Consider the following 24,873-nt stretch of genomic DNA (forward strand, 5'->3'; position numbering starts at 1 on the left):
ACAAAATAGCTGAATGTTAAGAGATTTTGTGCCTTCTAGACTATGTGTGTGTTTTTCTTTTTCTAGCACATAAATACACACACTACAAAATTACTGCTTTTACTACAATGACTTGTCAAAGTCTGTGAAGAAAAAACTGGAGATTCATAGTCAAACTCATTTTCTCTCCTCACTGTACTACAGTTGGCTTAGTAAATGTCATTTATTTCTATGGAATTTTTACTACACACTGCAAAAGGTGGCAAAGTTTTAGTTCTTGCATAAAAGACCGAGCTTTCAAAAATCAAATAGTTCAGGATGTAAAAAAAACACAACTTGAGTGTACTACTTTTTTCTAAAGGTCTCTAATGATGCCCATAACTTCTGTTTTTGGAACTAGTTTCAAATAACAACTAGAAGTTGCAAACACCAAAAATATATCTGAACTTGAGGGTGTGGCTCAAGTTGCAGTGTGCTTATCTAGCATGTGTCAAGGCCCAAGGTTCAATCTATAGTACCTAAATACTCTCTCTCTCTCTCTCTCTCTCTCTCTCTCTCTCTCTCTCTCTCTCTGAAAAAAGAAAATGCTATCTGATCCGAATGGGAGATGGTATAAAAATTGTTACTATTTATTTTCAAGCCAGAGAAACCATCTCAAAAGCAAAAGAGGGTATTCAAATAGTCAGGTGGCACACTGATAAGCACTGGAGTCCAATTGTCTTGATGATTCCTATAGAACACATTCTGGACTCAAGTAGAAGGCACACATCAGGATACGGAGTCCACACAATGTTGCCACTAGCATTATTGTATTTGCTAAAGGCTCCATGTTTGCATGCATTTGCACATCAACCCTGGCAGCTTCCTGGGAAGACTTGCTGTCATAGCTAGTTCTCCAATCATCATAAACTAGTTTTATATGCACATTTTTTAAAGAATTCAAGACTCATAGGAAGCTCAGAGAAACGAAGAGGAACAATCCATTAATGTACTTTATTCTACAAAGAAGGCATCCTATCTCAGTTCTGCACTTTAACAGAAAAATGATTTGAGGAAAGGGATTGCATCTAATCTTTACTCTGCACCCCAATGACATGGTGCAGGCCTGTTTGCCTTCTAGCTGCCAAACTGATAACTACTAACTTTAAATAATTTTATTTAGACTGCATTGCTCAATTTTCAAGTTCACCTATTAATACTGGCAGGTTTCAAAATAAAAAACCATTATAATAATTTCTGGTTAATTGGCTCTTACAGGAAAATCAAGAACATCTCTCTCTACAGAAGGAGAGTGGTGCCTTTGATATCCAAAGGATATGAATTGAGTTTACAACTAATTCTCCCTACTCAAAAGCCTTTTGGTATAAAATGGTAATTAAGCAAATAAAACCGACTGTTATTGGGACACTTGTATCCTAATATATTTATTTATTAAATAATTTTAAAGTATTGTTTAGGCAAGGTCCTGCAATAGGTAGTCCAAGCTGGCCCTAAAATTGTGATCCTCCTGTCCTAGACTCCTGATGGCCTGATGGATGTGCCTACCTGAAATAAAATTCTACTCTAAATGCTTTAAAAGAGATTAAACCCCATCATGAGATGTTTCACACTATTCTTTCATTTCTACTTAGGAAGAAATTCATAAGGAAGAATGCTAAGAGAAGGGGGAAAAGTGTGTGAACCAAGAAAAATAGTACAAAAGAGACAGAGACAGGAGTTGAACATGAAAGGGTGAGTAAAAAAATTTACAACTATCTATCTAGTCACGTGAGTGGATGGAGAGTGTGTAGAGTTGTACCAAATCCTGAAGGTTTGAAAAAGGGCAGAGGGAAGAATTAAAGAAGCCTGTCCTGTTGAGGTAGTAGTACAATAACCAAAGTACTGTTCCTGGTTGCTTAAATATTTAATCATAGTTTGTTTTATTCTCCTAAGAGCAAAAAAAAGTCACCAGTTTAAAAATTGGCCCAGGTGGCTCAATCCTTTAATCTTAGCTACTCAGAAGGTGGAGATCTGATACTTGCAGTTTGAAAACAGCCCAGGTAGAAGTCTGTGAGACTCTTACCTCTAATGAACTTCCAAAAGGTCCAAAGTGGAGCTGTGGGCTCAAGTGACTGGGATACCTTTGAGCACAAATGAAGCTCAGGGACATAGCTTAGCCCAAAGATCCCCCCCGTCACACTTCTCCCAAATAAGTTCACTCTAGTCTATTATCAAATTTTATTATCAAAACAGATACCAGAATCCTAAGCATCCAATTCAAGAATTTCAATTCAGCCCACTAATACATCACTGTGGTTTACTAATAATCTCTAGAGCACAGATTGGGCCAAGGACTAGAATAAGTAAGAGTGTCCAGGTTCCTGTTAACTGTGGTATAAAACACAAGTGATTATTTCAATTTTCTTTGCAGATTTTTTTTCAGGGCGATCCAATAAAACTCAGTAATGTCGAGACTTACTAGATTTTTTAAATTCATTTCCCCATGCACCAGAAAGTAAGCTAATAACATCCCCACCGAGAGTGCTGTCAAGCTAAATCCCTCTACCGCTGAATGCACTATCCTGGATAAATCTCCCTTCTCTTTCCATTCCAACATCCACTCTAGGGCAAGGCCCTGGGGACTGCTCCAGATTACCCTTCCACACGCAGTGTCACAGCCACAAGCCCGAGTGGCCCAATCAGTGCCAAGAAAAGAACAAACTAAAAAAGATTAATTCACAGATGTTCATGCATTTCACATACACTGTGCCCCATGGTCCGTTGCTAGGGCAACAGGAGACCACCAGTGCGAGCTTTATTGGCTTTATGAAGTACATCTCGGGGACTATAGTCCGAGAAATGCTGCATAATAATAGTGTGGCTTTTCTGAAGCCTTGTTTTGTGTTTATCCACGTTTAACCTTCTGAGTATTAGAAAGAGCAACATTATGTATAGCCTTCAATTCCCATCCCCTACCCTGCTGGACCACCACCAAAATGCCTCAACTTTCTATCTAGAAACATTAAAATTCAGCACCTAGGGTTCCATTTTTGAAAGACACACATTAAATGTTCAATCATACAGAGGAGGGAAAAGGGGGAAAGATAAAAACCTACAACCCCTTAGAGAATGCTGTTTTAGCACACTCCTTGTTTTCTATACGTCAAGAAAGAGTGTGCTTTTGAGTATCCAGAGCCAGCTTCAACCAGATGCACAGCAGAAGCAGCAAACCTCATCAGACCAGTCTTCCAGAGCCATTCAAAGGAACCACCTGTAATGATGGGGATGTTCTGTATCTCTACTGCTCTGGTAGTTTCTATGGCTACATGTGGCTTACTGGGCATTTAGTATGAGGCATATAAAACTGAGAAACTGCATTTCTTTTTTTTCAAATTTGCCTTTAATAGCTCCACATAGCTAGTGGCTACCACAATGAGCAGTATAGCCTTAGAGGCTTACCAGGTAACTACAAAAGTTGCTAAAAAGATGGCCCTCATGCTTCTCTTACTTAATTCATAAACACATAATTTCAAGTAAATGTTCATCAGATGGTCTTCTGACTGCTGCTACTGCTAACTGTGCCAGTACCACACAGCCCTCAACACTGGGTTCTATCAGCCTGGATCTTTGTCAAATAGGCCCCCCTCTCCAAAACTCACTCCTCCTCCCCTCTCTCCACTCAGGTTGGGAGGTTAAAATCACAAATGTCACAACTCTCAGGGCAGTAGCATAGATCAAGTGCTAAACTGAAAGGAAAGGAGTGAGTAAGGGGGGCAAATATAGGCTGGTAGAGGCTAGGGAGGATCTGAAATGAAGAGGAGAAAAATAAAGCCAGTGAATAGATCAATAGAAGCAACAGCTTACATTCAGATTCACAGGAGAAAGAACACACCAAGACAATCATTTCCTGGGAAAAGCTCAAGCCTAATGAGAATTTACTCTGGTCCTTTATGTGACAACCAGCCCTTTTGTGGCACTGGGCTTCCTGACTGACAGCAACCCAGGGGCCCCTTAATAGGATTTCCATATTATTTCCAACACCTGCCCAGAAGTTATTTGTTTACATTGAAGGAGGCAAGATTCTCAAATCAGACATCTGCTTCTAGTTCAGGCCTATCTTAGGAAACCATCTAGAAAGCAGCTTTGTTACCATGGTGACATTTTTATTTTCCTCCTTTCCTTGGCTCAAAACATTAGCATTTCCAATTTTATTTTGTTGTTCAAAAGGCCAAATGTCGCTCAAGAAAGCAGAAGTTAAAAGAAAGTTAAATGGAATTCTCAAATTTCTCGAATAATTAAGATGACCATAGGAGGAATACATTTTTTAAAATGAAGTGTTATTACGTTGTTCACAGTCCTCTCTCACTGAGTGGCATCCTTTACTTTCTAACTTCCCTTCCACAACAGTCTCCTCCTTTCCTCAAATACGAACAGTCAGAAAATTTAAACCTATCAACATAAAAATAAAATTTAAGAATCCTTTAGGGTGTGATATAATTAAATAAGAGTATGTTTCCATGAAAAAGAATTCTTCATACTCACCCTATCACTTACTATATCCTAAAAAGTTCACTTAAAGTAAGAATAGTTAAGCCATTTTAACTTCCACCTCCCTGCCTGCAATTCAGTAAAAAGGGAAGGTGGTGAGAGAGAGAGGAAAATGTAAGCCTTTCTCCAACACTTTGTGGTTGCAGAGGAGATTGAATATTAAACAGTATGAGGAAAGAAAAGAAGGCTGCACTGCATGTGAGTGGATTACATGTGTATATATTGTTCTAGCTTCTAGTGAAGCAAAACCAGAAGCATTACTGAACTCAGAAGTAGATGAAGACTGGTACTTTACCATCAATGAAAAATAATCTCAAAAGAAAAAGTTATGATACCAGAACTCAAGGCCTACAATGTTTTGTTGTTGTTTTTTTGTTTGTTTGTTTTTTTCCCGAAAGTTTTTAAAGCACCCTTTTTTTGGTAAAATTTGGAAATAAATCAACTGGCTCTCATCAAAGAACCATCTAGTAAGATTGAACCAATGTAACGCATTTTTTCCAATATTTGGACAGTATTTATTAGTTCAACTGTAATATGTGAAGGTTTTTGTATTGTTGTTTTTTGCCAGTTCTGGGGCTTGAACTCAGGGCCTAAGCACTGTCCCTGGCTTCTTTTTGCTCAAGATTAGCATTCTATCTCTTGAGCCACAGCATCGCTTCTGGCTTTTTCTATATATGTGATGCAGTGGAACTGAACCCAGGGCTTCATGTATATGAGGCAAGCACTCTACCACTAGGCCATATTCCCAGCCTATGTGAAGTGTTTTTTTTTTTGGGGGGGGGGCCAGTCCTGGGCCTTGGACTCAGGGCCTGAGCACTGTCCCTGGCTTCTTCCCGCTCAAGGCTAGCACTCTGCCACTTGAGCCACAGCGCCACTTCTGGCCGTTTTCTGTATATGTGGTGCTGGGGAATCGAACCTAGGGCCTCGTGTATCCGAGGCAGGCACTCTTGCCACTAGGCTATATCCCCAGCCCCTATGTGAAGTTTTGATAAGCCATATCTAAGCAGCATTACTTAGTCTTGAAATGACATCATGTTCATTAATAGCAAGCTTATTTAAGACAATCAAAAACTCAGAAAATACTAGTTCTCAAACACTTCTATTCTGTTAATACTTTGTGAATCTGCAGAATTATGTTCGGCCACCACAGTAATAATTAGAAGGAACTCTTCAAGTCCAAAATTAAGTGAGGCTGATAGTAGCATCTCAGTACAGAATTTCTGAACTCAAAAGATACTTGAATTACTTCACACTACCAAAGAACAAAATACATGAGATGGATAGGGGTAAATATAGCAAAAATTCAAGAAACAGATTAAGTTTTCCTCTAGGTGATTTTATGATTTTTCTTTTCCCCAGAGTGAATGAGGGTTATTATAAGAACATAAAAGAAGACAATGATCAATTTTTGGAAATAATTTGATTGGGAATTACATTTTGAGAAACAAATGATTCTGAAATTCAAATGCCAGGCATAAAAATGTTTTATTTATTAACATTTTTAGAAAAACTTTATGGTATAATATTGTTCCAAGAAATGAAATACATTCTAATTAAGAAAGATAAAAAATATCAAGATGAGAATGTCTATTAACTAAAGGGGAAAGGAATTAAACCACTTTTGTCAAAATCAGCTGGGAAAGGCAGACCTGACAATCAGCCTGGCCCTATTAATTAATATTTGTTCTGCTTCAGCAATCTGTGGAGGCGGGTGCAGCAAAACAAGCTTGTCTCCCCCAGTCACATCATTAATCCATTCATGCTCACCACCTGAGGACCAGCTATGCCCTAAAGACATTTATTCATCTGTTAGGCAAACAAACAATTACAACACATTTTCAGGAATTAGGGCACCTGTTACATTTACACAGCTTACATGCCTAGAGGCAGGGATCAATTAATAATGAACAAATTACTGCATCATAAACCAATAAAACAAAAAAGGTTCCTAATTATTCTTTGATAAGGTAACTAAACAGTAAAATCGATGATTTTAAAAACTGTCATTAAAAGTATTAAAAAACAACAGTAAGGCTAAAGCAATTTCAAATCATATTTTGGTAAATTAAAAGTTGCATGATTCAATGTTTTCGAGGCACACTTTACCTTATTAAGTATATGTTAAACATTTAACTAACCTATACCACCCTATTTGCCAAATGAAATGCCTTTACTACTGAATTTACCTGGTTAATAAGATGTCTAATTTTTCACCAAAATAACTTTTTAACTTATATACTATGGCATAAAACTTTTGCTTTGTAACTCATTTCAAGGAAAAGAATCAAACACAATAATTACATCATAATGGTTGAAAGAATACTAAGAATCATAATTTGGAAATCCATGGAGGTTAAGTGACTTGGCTACCGTACAGTTCCCCTAGTAGTAGAAAGCACAGTTAAAGAACCTGGGACATCATTCCTGGAAAATACTCATATTCTGGATGCATATGGATGTGTACCTTCTTGTGGTGTCAAGAACATTCCATTCACACCAGGAAGAGACTTTTACTTATGATGAAAGGACAGAATAGAGTCTGTTTACATGTGCATGCTGATGAACAGAAAGGTGAATTTTTACCAGTAACAGTAAAAAAAAAAAATAAAGAAAATCTAAAAATTTATGCTCACCATCAGTAAAGTTATATGTATCCTTTGCACTTAGACTATGATGCACTGAAAATACAAATCTATGTCCCACCCTTGTTGCTTAAATAGGCTTCTAAAGCATATTTTGATTTAAAAAACAACTAAGAACATGTTGCCTATGATTCCTCATGTTTCAACAGAATAAAGTGGTCTCCTATCAAATTTCTAGCTCCTTAAAGGCAAGAGTGTAATCATCTTTGTAGAACTGTATAAAAGAAAAAAAATCATTTATTTAAAAAGGGAAGTATAGGCTGGGAATATGGCCTAGTGGCAAGAGTGCTTGCCTCCTACACATGAAGCTCTCGGTTCGATTCCCCAGCACCACATATATGGAAAACGGCCAGAAGGGGCGCTGTGGCTCAGGTGGCAGAGTGCTAGCCTTGAGCAGGAAGAAGCCAGGGACAGTGCTCAGGCCCTGAGTCCAAGGCCCAGGACTGGCCAAAAAAAAAAAAAGAAAAAGAAAAAAGAAAGAAAAAAGGGAATTATAGCATAATTAAGATTGTGTTGTAAGAAAAAATGTAAAGTGAGACTCTTAATTGAGTGATATGAAAATTGTGACAACAAAGGGCTGGGGATATAGCCTAGTGGTAAGAGCGCTTGGCTTGTATACATGAAGCCCTGGGTTCGATTCCCCAGCACCACATATACAGAAAATGGCCAGAAGTGGCGCTGTGACTCAAGTGGCAGAGTGCTAGCCTTGAGCAAAAAAAAAAAAAAGAAGCCAGGGACAGTGCTCAGGCCCTGAGTCCAAGACCCAGGACTGGGAAAAAAAAAAAAAAAAAAAAAATTGTGACAAAGAAATAGAAAAATGGATCCTTTCCAAATCACATTTCCAGCACATAATTTCTTTGAAATAATGTAAAAAATGACTATCGGTTAGATTTTTGAGAAGAACAAAGAATTGTTTTTTCCTAAGTGATAAAATCATTATGGTTACCTACAGATGTACCCATAATTTACAGAAATGTGGTCATTTTATACAATTAAATCATATGAAGAAAAAATATACACTATATGGAATTTGCATTAAAGAGCAAAGAAAACATGGCTCGATAGTGTAGTTCGGACCTTGGGCAGATAGGAGTTCTTGGTATTATTCTTTATTCTTTGTGGGATGTTTCTAATTTTTAATAACAGAGTAAGACTGAGTCACCAAGAGAGCTCTCTTTTCAGGGTGATCCTAGCTAGGTGACCTTGAGAAATCAGAGACATACTTCTAATCTTTTCCTAAGGCATATATATAATTAAGGATAGTAAGTATAGCACCTACTTTCCCAGGTGACATCTATAATAGGAGCTATACATGAAACAACTGGTTGTCTCAGAAGATCAAGGAAGGTAAGTGTACATTACTAGAGATCAGACCTACTTTACTTTTCTCTATGCTAAGTTTATATGCTGAAGTGCTCAAGTCACAGTCCCTAATTAATTTGTTTACCTAGATGCTTTATTGTGTATCACTGAATTTATTTATTCTCAATAAATTTAGCCTTCATTTATTTTAGGGTTTGTCTTTTGAGACAGGAGAAACAGGTTTGAGCTTTGGAGGCAGGAAGTCACATTGGTTTTACACAAGGTTCTAGAATAGAAGCTTTGTCCATTAAGTCCTAATGTGCAAAAATGAAGTGGAAAATAGAAGTAATCACTGATAATTTAGAGTGATTACTTCTTTCAGTAACACCAACTAATGAATTGAAAGTACTTTCTTGGCTAGAATCATACTCTTCAATATGAACATAAAAACAACTTTCTTCAAATTTTCCACTGACAAACCTTTAATGCTAATAGTGAATAAGTGGAGGAGTAAAAAGAACAACAATACATGATGTTTTAGTCATCTACCCAGAATAAATAAAAATATACACATAGAGCAGAATAAACAGGTACTACCTTAAACACAAATAAAGAAGAGATTACTATGAAATCCTTTTTAGCCAAAAGCAAAAAATTCACTTAGAGAAAAAATAATGTATAGCATTCAGTATGAAAAGTTATTATGTACATTTAAAAAATTAAGTGTGCCATTTATACTTATTATAACACCAAAAATTTAAAAAGCTATAAAATCCAAAATTGGAGCACTGTGTGTGACTATGCAGAAATATTGCTGTCAGCATTTTTTTTTTTTTTTGGCCAGTCCTGGGCTTTGGACTCAGTGCCTGAGCACCACCCCTGGCTTCTTCCCACTCAAGGCTAGCACTCTGCCACCTGAGCCACAGCGCCCCTTCCGGCCATTTTCCATATATGTGGTGCTGGGGAATCGAACCGAGAGCTTCATGTGTAGGGGGCAAGCACTCTTGCCACTAGGCCATATTCCCAGCCCTGCAGTCAGCATTTTAAACAAGTGCACAAGAGAGATCAATTGGACAATGCACAAGTCACAAAAAAACAATCACAATCCCTGGTGAGGAATATGAACATTAGTACTTTGGAGAAGACATTTCAGTGAAATAACAAAACTAAAAAAGCATTTTTTTTTGCTATAAATAAAAATGATTCAAAAAATAGTAAGCCCTTACAATTACTATTTCTGCTATAAATAAACAATAAGATTTTTTAAAAGTGGTAACTCCTTCACAATGATGGTAAAAGGTATTGCACTGAAGATACAATACTGGAAGACCATGTAAACTTATAAAATGAATACAATAAAAATATACAATAATATAAATTTGAGAGAGGCTGTGGAGATAATCTACATGTAACAACAATAGTAAGTTTTACTTACTATTTATATTTAAGGGTAGTGTTAACCTTTGTGTTGTTTCTCTTTATTTTTTCCTAGATACTATGCAGACTATGTAGACATTAGGAGGAAGAACCCTGAACCAAGTTTAGGAAATTTAGCCATCACTACTTTGATTCATTACTCTTAAGGTCTTTTTGTTTTTGTTTCTGCCTTTTTTTTTTTTTGGTGCTGGTCATGGGTTTGAACTCAAGGCTAATACAATGCCACTTGAGTCAGAGCTCTACTTCTGGCTTTTTGGTAGGGTTTTTTTTTTTGTTTTGTTTTGTTTTTTGCCAGTACTGGGCCTTGAACTCAGGGCCTGAGCACTATACCTGGCTCAAGGCTAGCACTCTGCCACTTGAGCCACAGCACCACTTCTGGCCATTTTCTGTGTATGTGCTGCTGAGGAATCGAACCCAGGGCCTCATGGCCATATTCCCAGCCCTTTTTGGTAGTTTTTGAAGATAAGAATTTCACAGACTTTCTTGCCCAGGATGGCTTCTAACCAAGGTCCTCAGAACTCAGTCTCCTGGGTATTTAGGATTACAGGTCTGAGCCACCAGTACACCTGGCTCAAATTTGAATCACTCACTTGGATGAAAACTGGAAAGTGAAGAGAAAAATGAATGGCTAGTTTCCTGTTCATGAACTGATACCTCCCAACACCAGGGAAGCTACTGGCAGCACAGAGGAATTTTGATCAAGCCACCTTTACCCCGTAGTCCCCAGTGGCTAACAGCACAAAAATATTTCAATATGAGAACCCTTTCAACTCCGCTTAGGAAACCAAAGTCGGAACTGAGTATAAGGGTCTTTAAAGAGCTAAATTTGAGCTTTCTACACTTCCATTCATGGTGAGAATAATCATGGTCTGAGTTTCTTGCTGTTTTCAGGCCTCTAAGGTGGATGTAGCCATGGGGTAGATAGAGTCATTGGACAGACAAGGACAAATAAGCAAGATGGCAAGTGCCATACCTTCTTTCTTCAACAGTCCTACTACATACATTGTTTTAGTGTCTCCTCACCAAGGAAATTGATTTGTGGACTCCTACAGAGCTGTCTCCTTTATATCCATATTTACATTCTCCATCCTTGTTGAAAAACCTCAGACAGAGGTCTGCAAATAACAGGCTTAAGAATGAACTTGGCCACTGGAGCTACAGAAAGCAAGATCAATAAAGCCAATAACATGTGATTTAGTGGCCACAGACCTTCCAAGAAAGGAAAGAGAGAAAAAATGCCTAACAATATAACAAGTGTTTTCTTTCGTTTTACTTAGTATCTAAAGGTAAAGCACCTTAATTACTTGAAGCTTTACAGCAAGTTTAAGTTTGTATTTTATAAGCAATTCTGAAATCTGCCCTGCTTAATAATCTGTAACATCAAGAAAACATTTTCAAATGTCTCTCACAATTAAATCCATCCATAAGCTTGTATAAATCAAAATTTTGCTACCATATCAAAATGTTACAATGGGGCTGTTTAACATTGCCCACATCCTCATTACATGCAACACTAATTACTACCAGCAGATCCAGAATTTTCTGCACATTAGAGGCTTTTAGAGGAGCTATAAAAAATTTCAGGCACCATTAATTTAAATTTGTATTGAAATTTCCTTTTGACAGATGGCCAAAATTTACTTATTATTTAGAGTACCAGAGCTGCCTGTTTGCACATTAGAAGAGGAAAGGGAAAAATTAAAAGCAAGAAGGAAATTTATGTCACGTGCATTACCTGTTAAATGTTAAGGAGCATTATCCTGCATGAATAAATTATTTCATACAAGCCTGACTCCAGCTGTAGGCAACTGGTACACTCTGGCTGACAAAATCCATCTTGAGTCACACAGGCAGCAATCATAAACACACACACACACACACACACACACACACACACACACACACACACACACACACAACTGAATTCCTCTTAACCACTTACAGAGGCAAAAGGACTATCAATGGAACAATCCAGTGCTTCTCTGAGCATCACAAAATACATTTAATTAGAAACTATCTCACCTTGCAAAGCTACATCCAGGACAGCCTCTGATCTGACACAACTTTGAATTTGAATGATATCCAACAAAAACTCACAATTTCTTTTCCATAATACATCAGGGCAAAATTGTAGCTTCTAATTCTTCCTTGGTTTCCCCTGCCCAGGTTCTAGCTACATAGATACTTTCAGTCTAACTATGAATAATTACAGATGATTTCAAAATACCCCCTACTTTTATGTGAGGGAATATAAAATGTAATGAATACAAAAGTGTGCAGGAGAGTATAAATATTTTCATAATCTGCTAGGAGTAGAGTAGGAAAGGAGGCTTTTATTTAGTTCACTGGCTTGCCTTAAAGGTATGTATTTATCCTGTGAAGAAAAGGAATGTTTATATTATGGCCTCAAAATAACTGGACAGGTCCTCCAAAGGACTACTATCAGTTAATTCTGGTTATTGCATTTACTTGTTTCAGTGTACACACTTTTGAAACACTTAATATTATCTGACTAAGAAATCTAAGAGCAGTGTGCCAGGGACTCAAACCTGTATTCCTAGACAGCTACTCAGTACGCTGAGATCTAAGGATGGAGGTTCAAAGCTGTCCGGGGCAGAAAAGTCACTGTGAGACTCTTGTTTCCAAATAACCACTCACAAACTGGAAATGGAGCTGTGGCTCAAAGTGGCAGAGTACTAGTCTTAAGAAAAAGAGGTTAGGGGCAGCGCCCAGGCCCCAATTTCAAGCCCCACAACCAACAAAGGATGGAGAGGAGGAAAGGAGGGATGGAGGGAGGGAGGGATCTAGGTATAGTTTTTGAATCTAGGTACTGATATGCCATAATATTCAATAAACTACACAACAGAAAATATGTAATTAAGTAATTCAATGTGCCTGGTTCCAGGTGCTGACATTTAGTGTAGACACCTCTTCAAATCACAAAGATTCTTGAAGGCTAAATAGGTATGGTCAATTTAACTTTTCATTATTTAAAGGCTCCAAACCCTCACCTCCAGCCGCTGATTTTCTTTTATTACAGAAAGACAAAGAATAAAGTGATTGCACAAATTATTTCAGAAGATAATTTCTTAGTTTCATTAAGAAATGAAAAGGGGGCTGGGAATATGGCCTAGTGGCAAGAGTGCTTGCCTCCTATACACGAAGCTCTGGGTTCGATTCCCCAGCACCACATATACAGAAAATGGCCAGAGGTGGTGCTGTGGCTCAAGTGGAGAAGTGCTAGCCTTGAGCAAAAAGAAGCCAGGGACAGTGCTCAGGCCTTGAGTCCAAGGCCCAGCACTGGCAAAAAAAAAAAAAAAAAAAAAAAAAGAAAAAAAAAAGAAATGAAAAGGGAGCCAGGCAGTGGTGGCTCATGCCTATAAGCCTAGCTACTCCAGAATCTGAGATCTGAGGGTCATGGTTTGGACCCAGCCTGGGTAGGAAAGTCCATGAGAGTCTTATCTCAAATTAACCACCAAAAAACCACAAGGGAGCTGTGGCTCAAAGTGGAAGAGTGCTAGCCTTGAGCACTAAGAGCTCAGGGATAGCACTCAAGCCCTGAGTTCAAGCCCCCTGACCATCACTACCAACAACAACAAAAACCTGTAAAGGATGTAATTACTAATGTTCCACAAATTCAATTACTGTAAAATATAATAAAAAGAATTGAAATCACCTGTACTTGGGCCAGTGCTTAAGAACTGTTCTTTCAAAAACATATATAACACTACACCTAATAACATATTTATATTATACCTGGCTCAAATATGATTAAATATGATGTTTTTCTTGTTTGCTTACTAAGAAATTTAAACATCCTTAACATTTTATTCTGGTATTACACAGCATATACAAATCATTTAGAGCTCTTTCCCTATAACTTGCCTATAAAGAGATACAAAAGGCAGAAAAGACAGATGCAAAACCAAAAGAGAATTAATTTAACAAACTGAAACACAGATGTTAACAAAGAAAAATATTTCTCGTGAACAGAAATTGCTCTTAGAACATTTCTTTCTTTCTACTTTTCAGATGCTTGCGATCTTCCAACTAAGCTACTCTTCCAGCCCAAACAAATATTTTGATACCTGCATAGATAATTTTGTAGTACGGAATTACATCACCAAATGTGAAACTAGTATGTACCTCCTTATAAATCAACTTATTTCATTTCCTTATCTCATAGCCAAAGTCTAAGTGAAGAAAAGCATTCTTTTCCACATAGCAAGATTTAATAAAATGATCAATACAAGCCATATTTCTCTATCTTATTTTGGTAGAGAAACAGACTATTTTAAAAAATATCAACCACATAGCTAAAAGTCAATTAACCACTACTTGGTAAAGGCATGTAATGTTATTTTCAAAATCTCAAAGGACCAATTACTACACTATTTCACTAATTTAGATCCCCCATAAGTCATTCGTTTATGAATTTCAGGTCCTACCTTGATGGAGTCTCTGTCTATAGGCAAAACAGCAGCAACATAAGCAGATAAAGTGGTGGGGAGAAAGGAGAAAAATACTTGTTAGTTTACACAAAATCATTTATGTATCATATCTGAATTCTGCTACACAATAAACTGCACAGATGTCAACCTTGCTGTTAAGTTAATCATTAACACTATCAGCTTTGGAAAGCACCAATCAAACTTTGACACAATTTCAGAAGGACCAAAGCTAGATATCTCTATATTTATGTACTTTATTGACTTTTCCACTTATAAAAGTGCTTATAATCATGAGTCAACTCTGTACCATAGCATTAAGATAACTGCTAGACAAATATTACACTGTTTCTAACATCAGAGATGGTAAATTCATGCTTATGTGATAAGGATAATTTACACCCAAGAATATAATTGATAGTAATGAAACTGAAAACAAGAGTACATAGAAGCTTTTAATTATGAAACACACCCTTACAATACCAATGACCCACCTGTGTACTGCGTAAATTCCCACAAAGGACTGCTAGGAGACATTTTCTTTCTTCCTTCCTTTCTTTTTACTATTTTTTTTAAAATTTTTACTAAAATTGTTAGCATCATACACTGTCACACTGAAGTGTATCTATTCCATCATCTTCCTTATGGGAGAGATGAAGACAACCTATAAGTGTGGTATTCTTAATGGAAAGAATTAACTTCATGCTTCTGAACAGAGTTCATGAGAGGTATTTAAAGCAACAGATTTCATTAATTTGGACTCCATCTTCCCAATCATAGGCTGCTAGAATTACTTTCTTACCTGTGATATTCTTACTGTCCTGAACAGGCTCATAAGATTTACAAATAACAACTGACTTAGTCAAATATCAAGTAAGCCTTTATCAGTTAAGTTCCTCTACCTTCTCACACACACTGTGGTCAAGATTAGCTATGAATGACATATATCATTTCATATACAGGACATCATAGGACTTCATTACTGACTTTGACTTAAGAATTATAGGGCAGCAAGGGATCAGAGGTAATTACCAGGATAAAAACAATCTCCTGGCCCTTGGGAAGAACAGTCAGTCTTGACAACCACTAAGGTCTGATATGGCCAACAAAATGCTTCTAATAATTTCCTGCCATGGAAAAGCCTTTCTTAGTAACTAGTAAACTAAATTCAGAGAACTAGAACCTAGAAACTACCTCTAGCAGCAGTTATGTAATGTCAAAAATGACATCCCTTAATGGTCACTCACCTCTTTGGTGATCATTGTCATGGTGTTTTTTCTCATCTTTGATGGGAAGGTGAGACTGACCTCCCAGGGCACTGGAGAGGGCCAGAAGTCCAGCACTGCTACCGATAGGTGGGATGGCAGGGGGCTGAAGTCCTGAAGGATGTGGAGTCAGAGGCACAGGCAGACCATGTCCATGTGATAAATGCTGAGCCTGGAGTTGTTGCTGCTGTGAAAAATTAGACACAGATATTGAATTTGTCCCCCGAACTCACCTTCTAATCCCAAGAAAAAGAAGCGAATGTAGAAACAGATAATGAAATATATGTATATATATGTATGTACATACACATATCTATTTTTAAAAGGATATACAACTATAAATGCTATCTTTATTACTAAAAGACAGGGGGAGGAATATACACATGCCCTGTAAATACGTGACTTTTACATAATGGAATTAGCTAAGTAACTTTCAAGAGCTAAAACTTGGATTTAACAAAGCCGCTGTATTTTGTTCTAAAGAGGCCTTGCTATCATACATTTTTAATCAAAACATATACATGAATAACTGTTAAAGCAGTTATGTTGAACAAAAAAAAGCTGAAAATTGAGAAAATTAGTGTTAAACAGTTCTCCTAGAACCACTGCACAGCATGTAGAGAGAGTTAATTTGAAAGAGAAAACCTGAATTAACAGCCCAGAAAAGGAAACTGGTTGCAGCCACCGTTTTAAGCCCTTTAAGTGTCCTCAGCGGTACTTGAGCAAATTACTAAAGAAAATCTAATGTAGCAAGGCCTGGGTCCTCCTGTAGGCTTGCTCAATAATGCTGAAATAATTGGGCACTCTGTGCACGTTTAGTGATGCTCGAATGAAAAGCTTGAGGCCTGCCCTTGTACTCTTCTCCAGCGGCCGACTCTGTGTTGTGACAGGTTTATTTGAGTGGGACTGTGATGCATGCACCAGTAACTGCACTGACAAGAGTTTAAAGTCATTTTTACCAGCACACTGGCAACACATAGAGAAAGCCCTGGAGAAGATGGAATGGGAGTGCTTGACCTCAGCTGAGGCTGCATTGGGCTATGCTACAGGAGCTGCTGTGTGTAGCCCTTGCTGCCTCTTCTGAGTGGAAAGGGGAAAGAGGAGGGAAAAAGGTGGATGTAAAGCTCAATACAGCCCTCAACAGGAATCCCTTCAACACAAAACCCAGCTAACACTACACTATCAGAAAGGGCTAGATAGTATTCTGACTAATATATTAATTACTGCCTTCAAATAAACCATTTTTAGCTCTAGCTGATGATAGTTAAAAAGTCTCTTCCATAATTTTCTAAAACACAAAACTATTTTAGTAAGAAGGACTTGAAATGCTTTTAATGTTTCAGAGACAAAAAATGATGTTTTATCTCTTCTCAAATGATTTCACTTCCTTGTTCTTCTTCTGCATGTCTTCTTGTATTTGATGATCAAAGTATAGCAGTAATTAGCTCTTTATTTATTTGCATATTTCTGATTATATATACATAAAGTATGAACACTGAAAGTAAGTTTATATACATAAAATGGAAAGCTTCATTAACCAAGTTCACAACTAAGTCCTGCCAAATATGTTCCTAACTAGCCATATTTCAAATTCGTTTTTCATTGAAGTGACTGAAGTTATCTTCATAATTTTTACATAATATTATTTTTCAGTGACCAAAATGTATGAGCACATATATTTTCTGAGTATGAAAAAATAACATATATGAAGAAAACAGAAATTTTACATATAATTACTCCAAAACATTCCATTTATCAGCAAAAATTTCTCCAGTTCTCTTTTTCCTTTAAATTCCTCTAATATTTCACATGTATGTTTAGGCACACAGCCACTGCTATCTCTGAGCTCATTCGACAAGAATTTATAAGAGGCTTAATCTATGTCTCTTTTTATCTCCCCTTCTTATAGACTGTATGATTCTACATCTGACACAAATCCTGGTCAACTACAGACAAGAAACATTCATGCATCATACTATACATTAAAAATGTTTATTTTAGATGTTTAAAAAAAAGTATCTGCCAAAATCAATACTTTCAATGATTCTAGTGTTTTATTTTTCTACTCTCAAGAATGAAAACAAAACAAAACCAAAAAACAAAAAACTACCTCTTTTTTTTAATTTGCCCAGGATCTTATCATAGGCTGAAAATATACTGCATTCTGTTTTTTGTACAGGACATCCATAGGACTATCTGGAAATTCCTAATGGTTCTAGTTCACCTCAGAAAGGCTATAAAAAGACAATTTTCTCTTCTTCCTTATGCCTTGCTCAGAGGAAAGGAGTTATTTTCTCTCTTCAGTTCTTTTCTCTTCTCTAACCCCTTTTCTCCACTAGTACCTTTCTCTTCTGTGTGCAGCACTGTTTCAACTCTCCAACTTGGTCCCTTAACATCTCCAGGTGTTTTGTCACTGACTGTATCCTGTTATAGGCATAATACCAGAGTCTTTAACATTTTGGTTAAAATGAATTCCCCACCTGAAGTGACACTAGAGGAGGCAAAAGGCTTTTTTGAATACTCCACAGGTCTTCACAATGTCAGACTCTTAATAGCCCATACACTAATTACCTAGTAGTTCTGTTAGCTCTTTTACATTCTAGTGAGCTACACTGTAACACAAATGGCAGCTTTTTCCCTCAACTGTGGCTATCTCATCCGTTTTAGAAAAATTTCCACATTACTTCAGTGGTAATCACCCAGCTTAGTTCAAACTCCTGTTTCACCTGTCCCCTTATGGCTTCTCCCAACAGCCTGTATATCTATCTATCTATCCTATACGATTCTTTGTTTCATTTGCTGGCCAACACTGTATCATAAAGGTATCATTATTCGCCTTTTTGGTGATGGACAAAAATACCTTGCCTAGCCAGCAATTGTGAAACTCTGGAGACATGAAACAAGTTTCAGGACCCTTTGTATTCATTGGCATTTAGCTCAACTGCCCCCACTCAAAAAATCCCCACAAAACTCCCTATGATACTACTGAAAATAAAACATCTCTTTGATACTTATTCCCAGCATCAAAAACAATAAGACCCCTTTTATCTGAAAGCGTAAGCTCAAATTTCTTCACCAGATTACCGATACCAGCCTAACTTTGAAGAATATTGTAAAATATCATCCAGGGACTCTTTTCTCCCATTACTCTAGTGAATTTAGTGAGACAACTCTACCCCTACAATTCAGTTTTACTATCCATCAACACATGCACATGTGCAGGGTCCTCACTCATTTGTCTCTATGAATTTATATTCTACTCATCCTCTATGTCTACCTTGCCTGCGAAGGCTACTCTCAACATTCTGACCCACAGTAATCTCTACCGTAGCCTCTCAATTCTGACAGCACTTGAGGCAATGTCATTTTCATGACAGAACAACCTAAGAAAAGGCCTTATTTATATCAAGAAATAATATAAACGAGTATGTGTCTAAATCCTTTAATTACAGCTATTTCTCTGAAATTTTTCCAAGTACTAGAGATTTCTTATTCTTAGGCATTTAGGGAAATTAATAAGCAATGTCAGAAACAATTTTATAAACTGGTGAATTTTATTTCATGTAATGCATCAATCTGCAACATTTTAAATAAAACCATAAGAATTCACCTAGCTGTTTCTACTATAATTCTCCAATTGAACAATTTAAAAGTAAACATCAATGACTTAAAATGAGCAAACCTGATATTCCAGTGATCAAACTTAGAGCCTGGTACCTCAACAATTTAAAAAGTTTGGGTTTATATTTATGTTTTTAGGACTTTTAATTTTTTAATTCATAATATCACAATTTAAAACTAGGTTACATACAATCACTTAGCTTACTCTAAGCTAAGGAACTCAAACTATTTAGTCAAAGCTTCTAATGAGTTAAGTTTCCATTGCATGAAGTTCTCGTATAGCTTCACTTGGCTTCTACTAATATCAATATTTTTTCTAACTACTTTATCAAAACTAAGAATTAACATGAGCATAATACTATTAACCTAACTACAGACTTCACTCAGATTTCTCTTGTGATCCCATTAACATCATTTTCCCTATCCCAGAGTTCAAACCAACATACATCACATTTAGAGAAGCTTTTAATTTTTCACTATTGTAACAAATTTTTTTCAAAGATCTTATGATTGTCAACAACCAAATTGCAATCATACTGCTTAATGTAATATGCTTTGAATATAAGGAATCTGGGGGAGGTACCCTAACATAAGACTATGTTACCTCTCATTATATATACTTATTACCAAACACAATAAGCATACCCACCATAGTAACCTATAGAAAATAACTTGACTCTCAAGTTTCCAAAATATATAATCATACAGAAAATGATAATTTATCACTGAAAGTGTATGATTAAAAAGCAGGTACTAAAATATTACAGTTGATTACTACTGGAGTAGAAAGCATACATATGTGGTATCATAGTTATTAACAATTGCAATTGATAGTATACATGTTGATATTTAGTCAGCAAAATGTTCAAGATCATCTTTTTAAAATAAAAGCAGTGAAATCACTAAAGGCCTATCTAAATTTCTATTCTTCTACATTAAAGAAAATGTGTTTAGCTGACCAAATATAAAATGTCATTCAAGAATTAAATAAAAATGAAAATTAAAGAATTAAAAATATAAGTAAGGGGCTGGGGATATAGCCTAGTGGCAAGAGTGCCTGCCTCGGATACCCGAGGCCCTAGGTTCGATTCCCCAGCACCACATACACAGAAAACGGCCAGAAGCGGCGCTATGGCTCAAGTGGCAGAGTGCTAGCCTTGAGCGGGAAGAAGCCAGGGACAGTGCTTAGGCCCTGAGTCCAAGGCCCAGGACTGGCCAAAAAAAAAATATATATATATATATATAAGTAAGTGAATTAATTAAAAACTTTTACTCTGAGAAAACTCAAAGTACTTTCCCCTGGAAAAGATAGATTTCTTAGGATTATTATATTCAAGTAGCCAAGAGAAGTAGAATCTAATGAACTACTTTTCAATACAGTGAAGAAAGCCCACTGTCCTCTGACTCCTACACTATAGGTACTAATTCAGAACAATGAACCTGCAAATGTTTACTACTTTATCCTTATATTTCAGGAAGAACTATAAAATCTCTCCTTTTTCAACACCAAAGGAATGGAAATGTCTATTAAGAATATCTATGTCAAGACAGATTTATTAAAATAATTTGATGTAACTCAACATCCTGAACAATTATGTACCAACAAAAACCTAAAAAGGAGGGGAGAAGAGGAAGAATGATGGAGAAAAAGAGGAGAACAACAACAATGACACGCCTAAGAACCAACCAAAGGGCACTCTCTAGTATCAATTAAACATTAAACTAAATTTACTCTATATAACTATAACTGAGGGGGAGAAACTATGAGAAAAGTATAAGAAAATTCTCATTGATCTCCCTACATTATCATTTTCTTTCAATGCTTCATTTCATTAAAAACAAACAAAAACACAAACAAACAGTACAAATCACAGTTCAAAATAAGCTATTCCTTCCTCCAAATCTCTTGATGGGCCATTCAATGAATAAACATTAAAATGGAGTGAACTTCAAATTTAGTAAGTAAGTACTCCATTAAGATAATTAATTTAATTCTGAAAAACTGCTAGCAATTATGTCTAAAAATATACAGCAATAGAGTGGTAGACATAGCTTTGATTCTGTTAATAGCTTTTTACTAGATTTTCTGTAACAAAGAATTATTTCCTTGCAGCTTCAAGTTTGGCAAGGAAAGCACCACTAGGAAACCAAATTCACAGGAAACATCTTATGAAATGCTATCTTTCTGTTAGCAAAAAAAGAAAATTGCTTTTAATCAAAGGTGCCCAACTGGTACAGTAACTGACAGATCAATGACCAAACAGAAGCTGATGAGGGTAGAGCTGCTAGTCCATACTTCACAGATTATTCCAACTGGAAGCCAGGCAAAGGTTTTCTTGTTTGTCATTGAAACTGCCACCTCTACTAAGATCTCAATAGCTGGATTCACAGTAATAGATAATTCTTGGAAGTAATAATGCCCCAATAGTAATGAGCAATATTCAGTGAGTGCAGCTTGGTTTCTAAAAGAAAATGAAAAGGTGAACTTGTTATAATATCTCTTGTCAGCAACTGTCAAAAGGATAATGAACCAACTTACTGGGATTTCCACTGGCAAAACATGTATCCTTCAAGAAACTTGAGTCCCACATAGGCTTACTCATTAAATAGCTGGTTACTAGCCCATGGTCCTATTCTGGAAGGTTTCAGAAACTTCAGGAGCCCAAGCCTTACTATAGGATAGGTGACTGGAGGCATGACTTTTTTGCAATCTTCTATCACATTCCAAAACCTTCCTCATTCTCTCTGTCTTGCCTTTCAGGAGGTAAGCAAACTCCTAACTATTTGCTACAACCATCACAATGTTTGACCAAGCAATTGTGAACTCTAAAACTATGAGGCAACATAAATCTCTCCTCCCCTAAATTGTTTCTGTCCGTTGTTCGGTCACAGCAATGACAAAAGTAACAAATAAATTAATAAATACAATTAACTCCAAAGAAGTAAAGTGGTTGCTGTGATTAAAGTCAACCATGTGGTTCTTAAGCTTTGAACTGGTTTGTAGAAGAAGTTTGGAAGTTTGGAGATAATGGCTAGGGAAGTACTAGACTGTTGCAAGCAAAGCTCAGTGGGCAATTCCGAAGAGAGCTCAGAAGACCAGAATGGACAACAGGAACACAGACAGTGATGGCCAAGCTCTTGAGGATTCAAGATGAGAGCAAGAACTCTATTAGAAACTGAACTAAAGGTCATGGGTCTTACACTGTGGCCAAGAATTTGTCTACAGACTTTATTGAAGGCTGAATTTAAAGGTGAAGAAGTAATAGAATCTGGCAGATGAAATTTGAAGGCAGACCAGCTATGGCATTGATATTTCTGGCTGTTGGCCAGGTTTAAAGTGAGAATGAGAGTCAAAGAGCAAAGCACTGAAGACTTGAAATCTGTGCATGGTCAGAAAAAGCTCCGTAAAGTTGGTAGCTGAGAAAAGCATCTGAAGAGATGAGCAGCACCATCAAAAAGAAGCCAAGGATTCTGCTTCAAGACTTGCTCTGAGAGCACATCAGGTATTGCTCAGATGTCACCCATCCCAGTCTGAAGGGTACAAAAGGGAACACACACTTGAGAGGCTTTCCCTTCACAAGAGAGCATCTCCATGGTGCCCCACTTGAAGAGGGCTATCCAGAAATTATTGCCCCAGAATTCCTTTCACCAGGCTCAGACACCACTCAGGCACTCACACACAAAAGATGCTGCAACACTAGGCCAGTGGGGTCCAATTATTGCTGGGGCTGGCGACAGACCTCGGTGTTGCCCAAATGGTGCTAGTTTTTCAGGTATACAGAATTCAGGAGTTACAGATCATAAAGGTTTCTACTGGCCTTTGAGGCTATTGTGTGGCAGAGTCAAGATCCTTGTAGCTACTCTGATAAATGAAGTCTATACAACAGAGATCCCAGGATGATGGAGATGTCAGAAAGGTGAACATCTATAAAGGAAGATTCTGGACACCAAAAGGAGCTAGCCCAACATTGGTCATGTGGGCTATGATTGGTGAAGCCACCTGAACTACCCAAGTTCGCTAGTACTCAGATCATGCCACTATATGTGTACTGCAGATGCTAGGCATACTGCAACAAGATGTGATGCTTTCCCTGCTGGATTTAAATCTTGTTCCCATCTTATTTCCTTGCTCTCGTTCTCCCTTACTTCCCTTTTGAAATGTACCATTATATGGTGTAAATATGTAACAGGAGCTCACAGCTAAGAGTATGTATGCCTTAAGAATCACAAAAACTGTTAACACTTTGTGGACTTTTGGAGATAGACTAAGTACATTTTACATTATGAGATGGCCTAGAGTCTGTGACAACTAGAGGCAGAAAAGTTTGAACATGAAATGTCCTCCACAAGCTTACATGTTGAACATGTGGTGATGCTATTTTGGAAAATTCTTGAAAAATTAAGAAGTAGAGCCTAACTGCAGAAAGACACTGGGGGCAGGCATTTGAAGGTTACATCACGTTCCTAATGCCGTTCTCACCCTCTACTTCTAGTAAAAATCTTTACTACCATACACTCCCATCACTATAATGTAGAACCCCATCAAGGGCTCAGAATCAATGGAGCCAAGGGGCCATGGACTGAACTCTGTGAAACCATAGCTAAATAAAATATTTTCTCCCTTAAGTTGTGTCAAGTTATTTAGTCAGAAGGAAAATAAAAGTAACTAATACAATCACCTTGGTAGTAATTCTAGTAAAAAATACTTAGTCTAAATCTAAATTTGAGAAGACAACCATAAACAAATACAGATTATAGAAGAGTCTATATGATTGGTCTAGAATCTTCAAAATGTTAACATCATAAAAAAATGGTTTGAAGGCTATTCTAGAGTTAAAAAAAATAGACATGACCATAGGTAATTTCTGTATATGAATTTGGATTAGGAGGGAAACACTATGAAGAAAAGAATGCTATGAAGGATGTTTTGTGGACGCCAAGTGTGATTATGAACTATAAGGCTGGATATAAGGATATACTGATTGTGTGTACAGAGTACCAAACACATTAAAGTATTAATGGGGAATTATGACTGTCACTTTCAAATAGTTCAGCACTTAAAAAGTTATGTGTATGTATAGTACACACAGATGTAATCACAAGTGACAATATATCAGTGGGCAAACCTAGGTGATGCTTACACGTGTTAGCACTCAACTCGAATTTCCTATAGTGGTAGGGGACAGAGAAAAGCATATGTACCCTTCTTGCCCTAGGATGGGAGTTCTTGTTTTTAACAATCTCTAATAAAAGTTAAAGGTGAAGTGAAAGAAACAAAATTAATAAGAACAAAGCAAGAAACTTTTCAAGATAAACTTACTTATAACTCATTCCTAATGACTTAAAACATGGGCTTTATCACTGAAAAGATATATTTCTCATGCTAAACAAGTCAAAAATTCCCTTAGTCCTTAAAAATCTCAAGATTGGTCAAGGTAAATCCCATTAGATCTGTACTAAGAGTTCCACTGCTAAAATGTACTCACAAAATAAAAAAACAAACAAATGTAGTATAATAACTTCTTTAAGAGTAATTAACATGCTTTCTGAATTGGCCTAAAATTTACTAGGACAGCTACTTCTAAGCAAATTAGCAATAAAAATACAATTTCTATTTGTAGAAGTAGGGAGGCCTATTTAAATTATTTAAGA

The 24,873-nt window shown here is 36.8% G+C and overlaps 1 protein-coding gene across 6 annotated transcripts in view; it reads right to left on the reverse strand.

Annotated features, from left to right (window-relative positions):
- The window catches only part of Tle4 (TLE family member 4, transcriptional corepressor), a 150,083-nt gene that overhangs the window by 57,441 nt on the left and 67,769 nt on the right, over positions 1–24,873 (reverse strand). For 4 of the 6 annotated variants that reach the window (XM_048331938.1, XM_048331904.1, XM_048331948.1 and 1 more), the window contains 2 exons: positions 15,583–15,787; positions 14,336–14,352 (listed from right to left, as the gene is read on the reverse strand). In XM_048331938.1, coding sequence (XP_048187895.1) covers positions 14,336–14,352; positions 15,583–15,787 — 222 coding nt within the window. The remainder of the gene's footprint in view (positions 1–14,335; positions 14,353–15,582; positions 15,788–24,873) is intronic. The other 2 variants (XM_048331913.1, XM_048331929.1) reach the window with 1 other exon arrangement.

Source organism: Perognathus longimembris, chromosome 1 (assembly GCF_023159225.1).
Source record: "Perognathus longimembris pacificus isolate PPM17 chromosome 1, ASM2315922v1, whole genome shotgun sequence".
Taxonomy (NCBI): domain Eukaryota; kingdom Metazoa; phylum Chordata; class Mammalia; order Rodentia; family Heteromyidae; genus Perognathus; species Perognathus longimembris.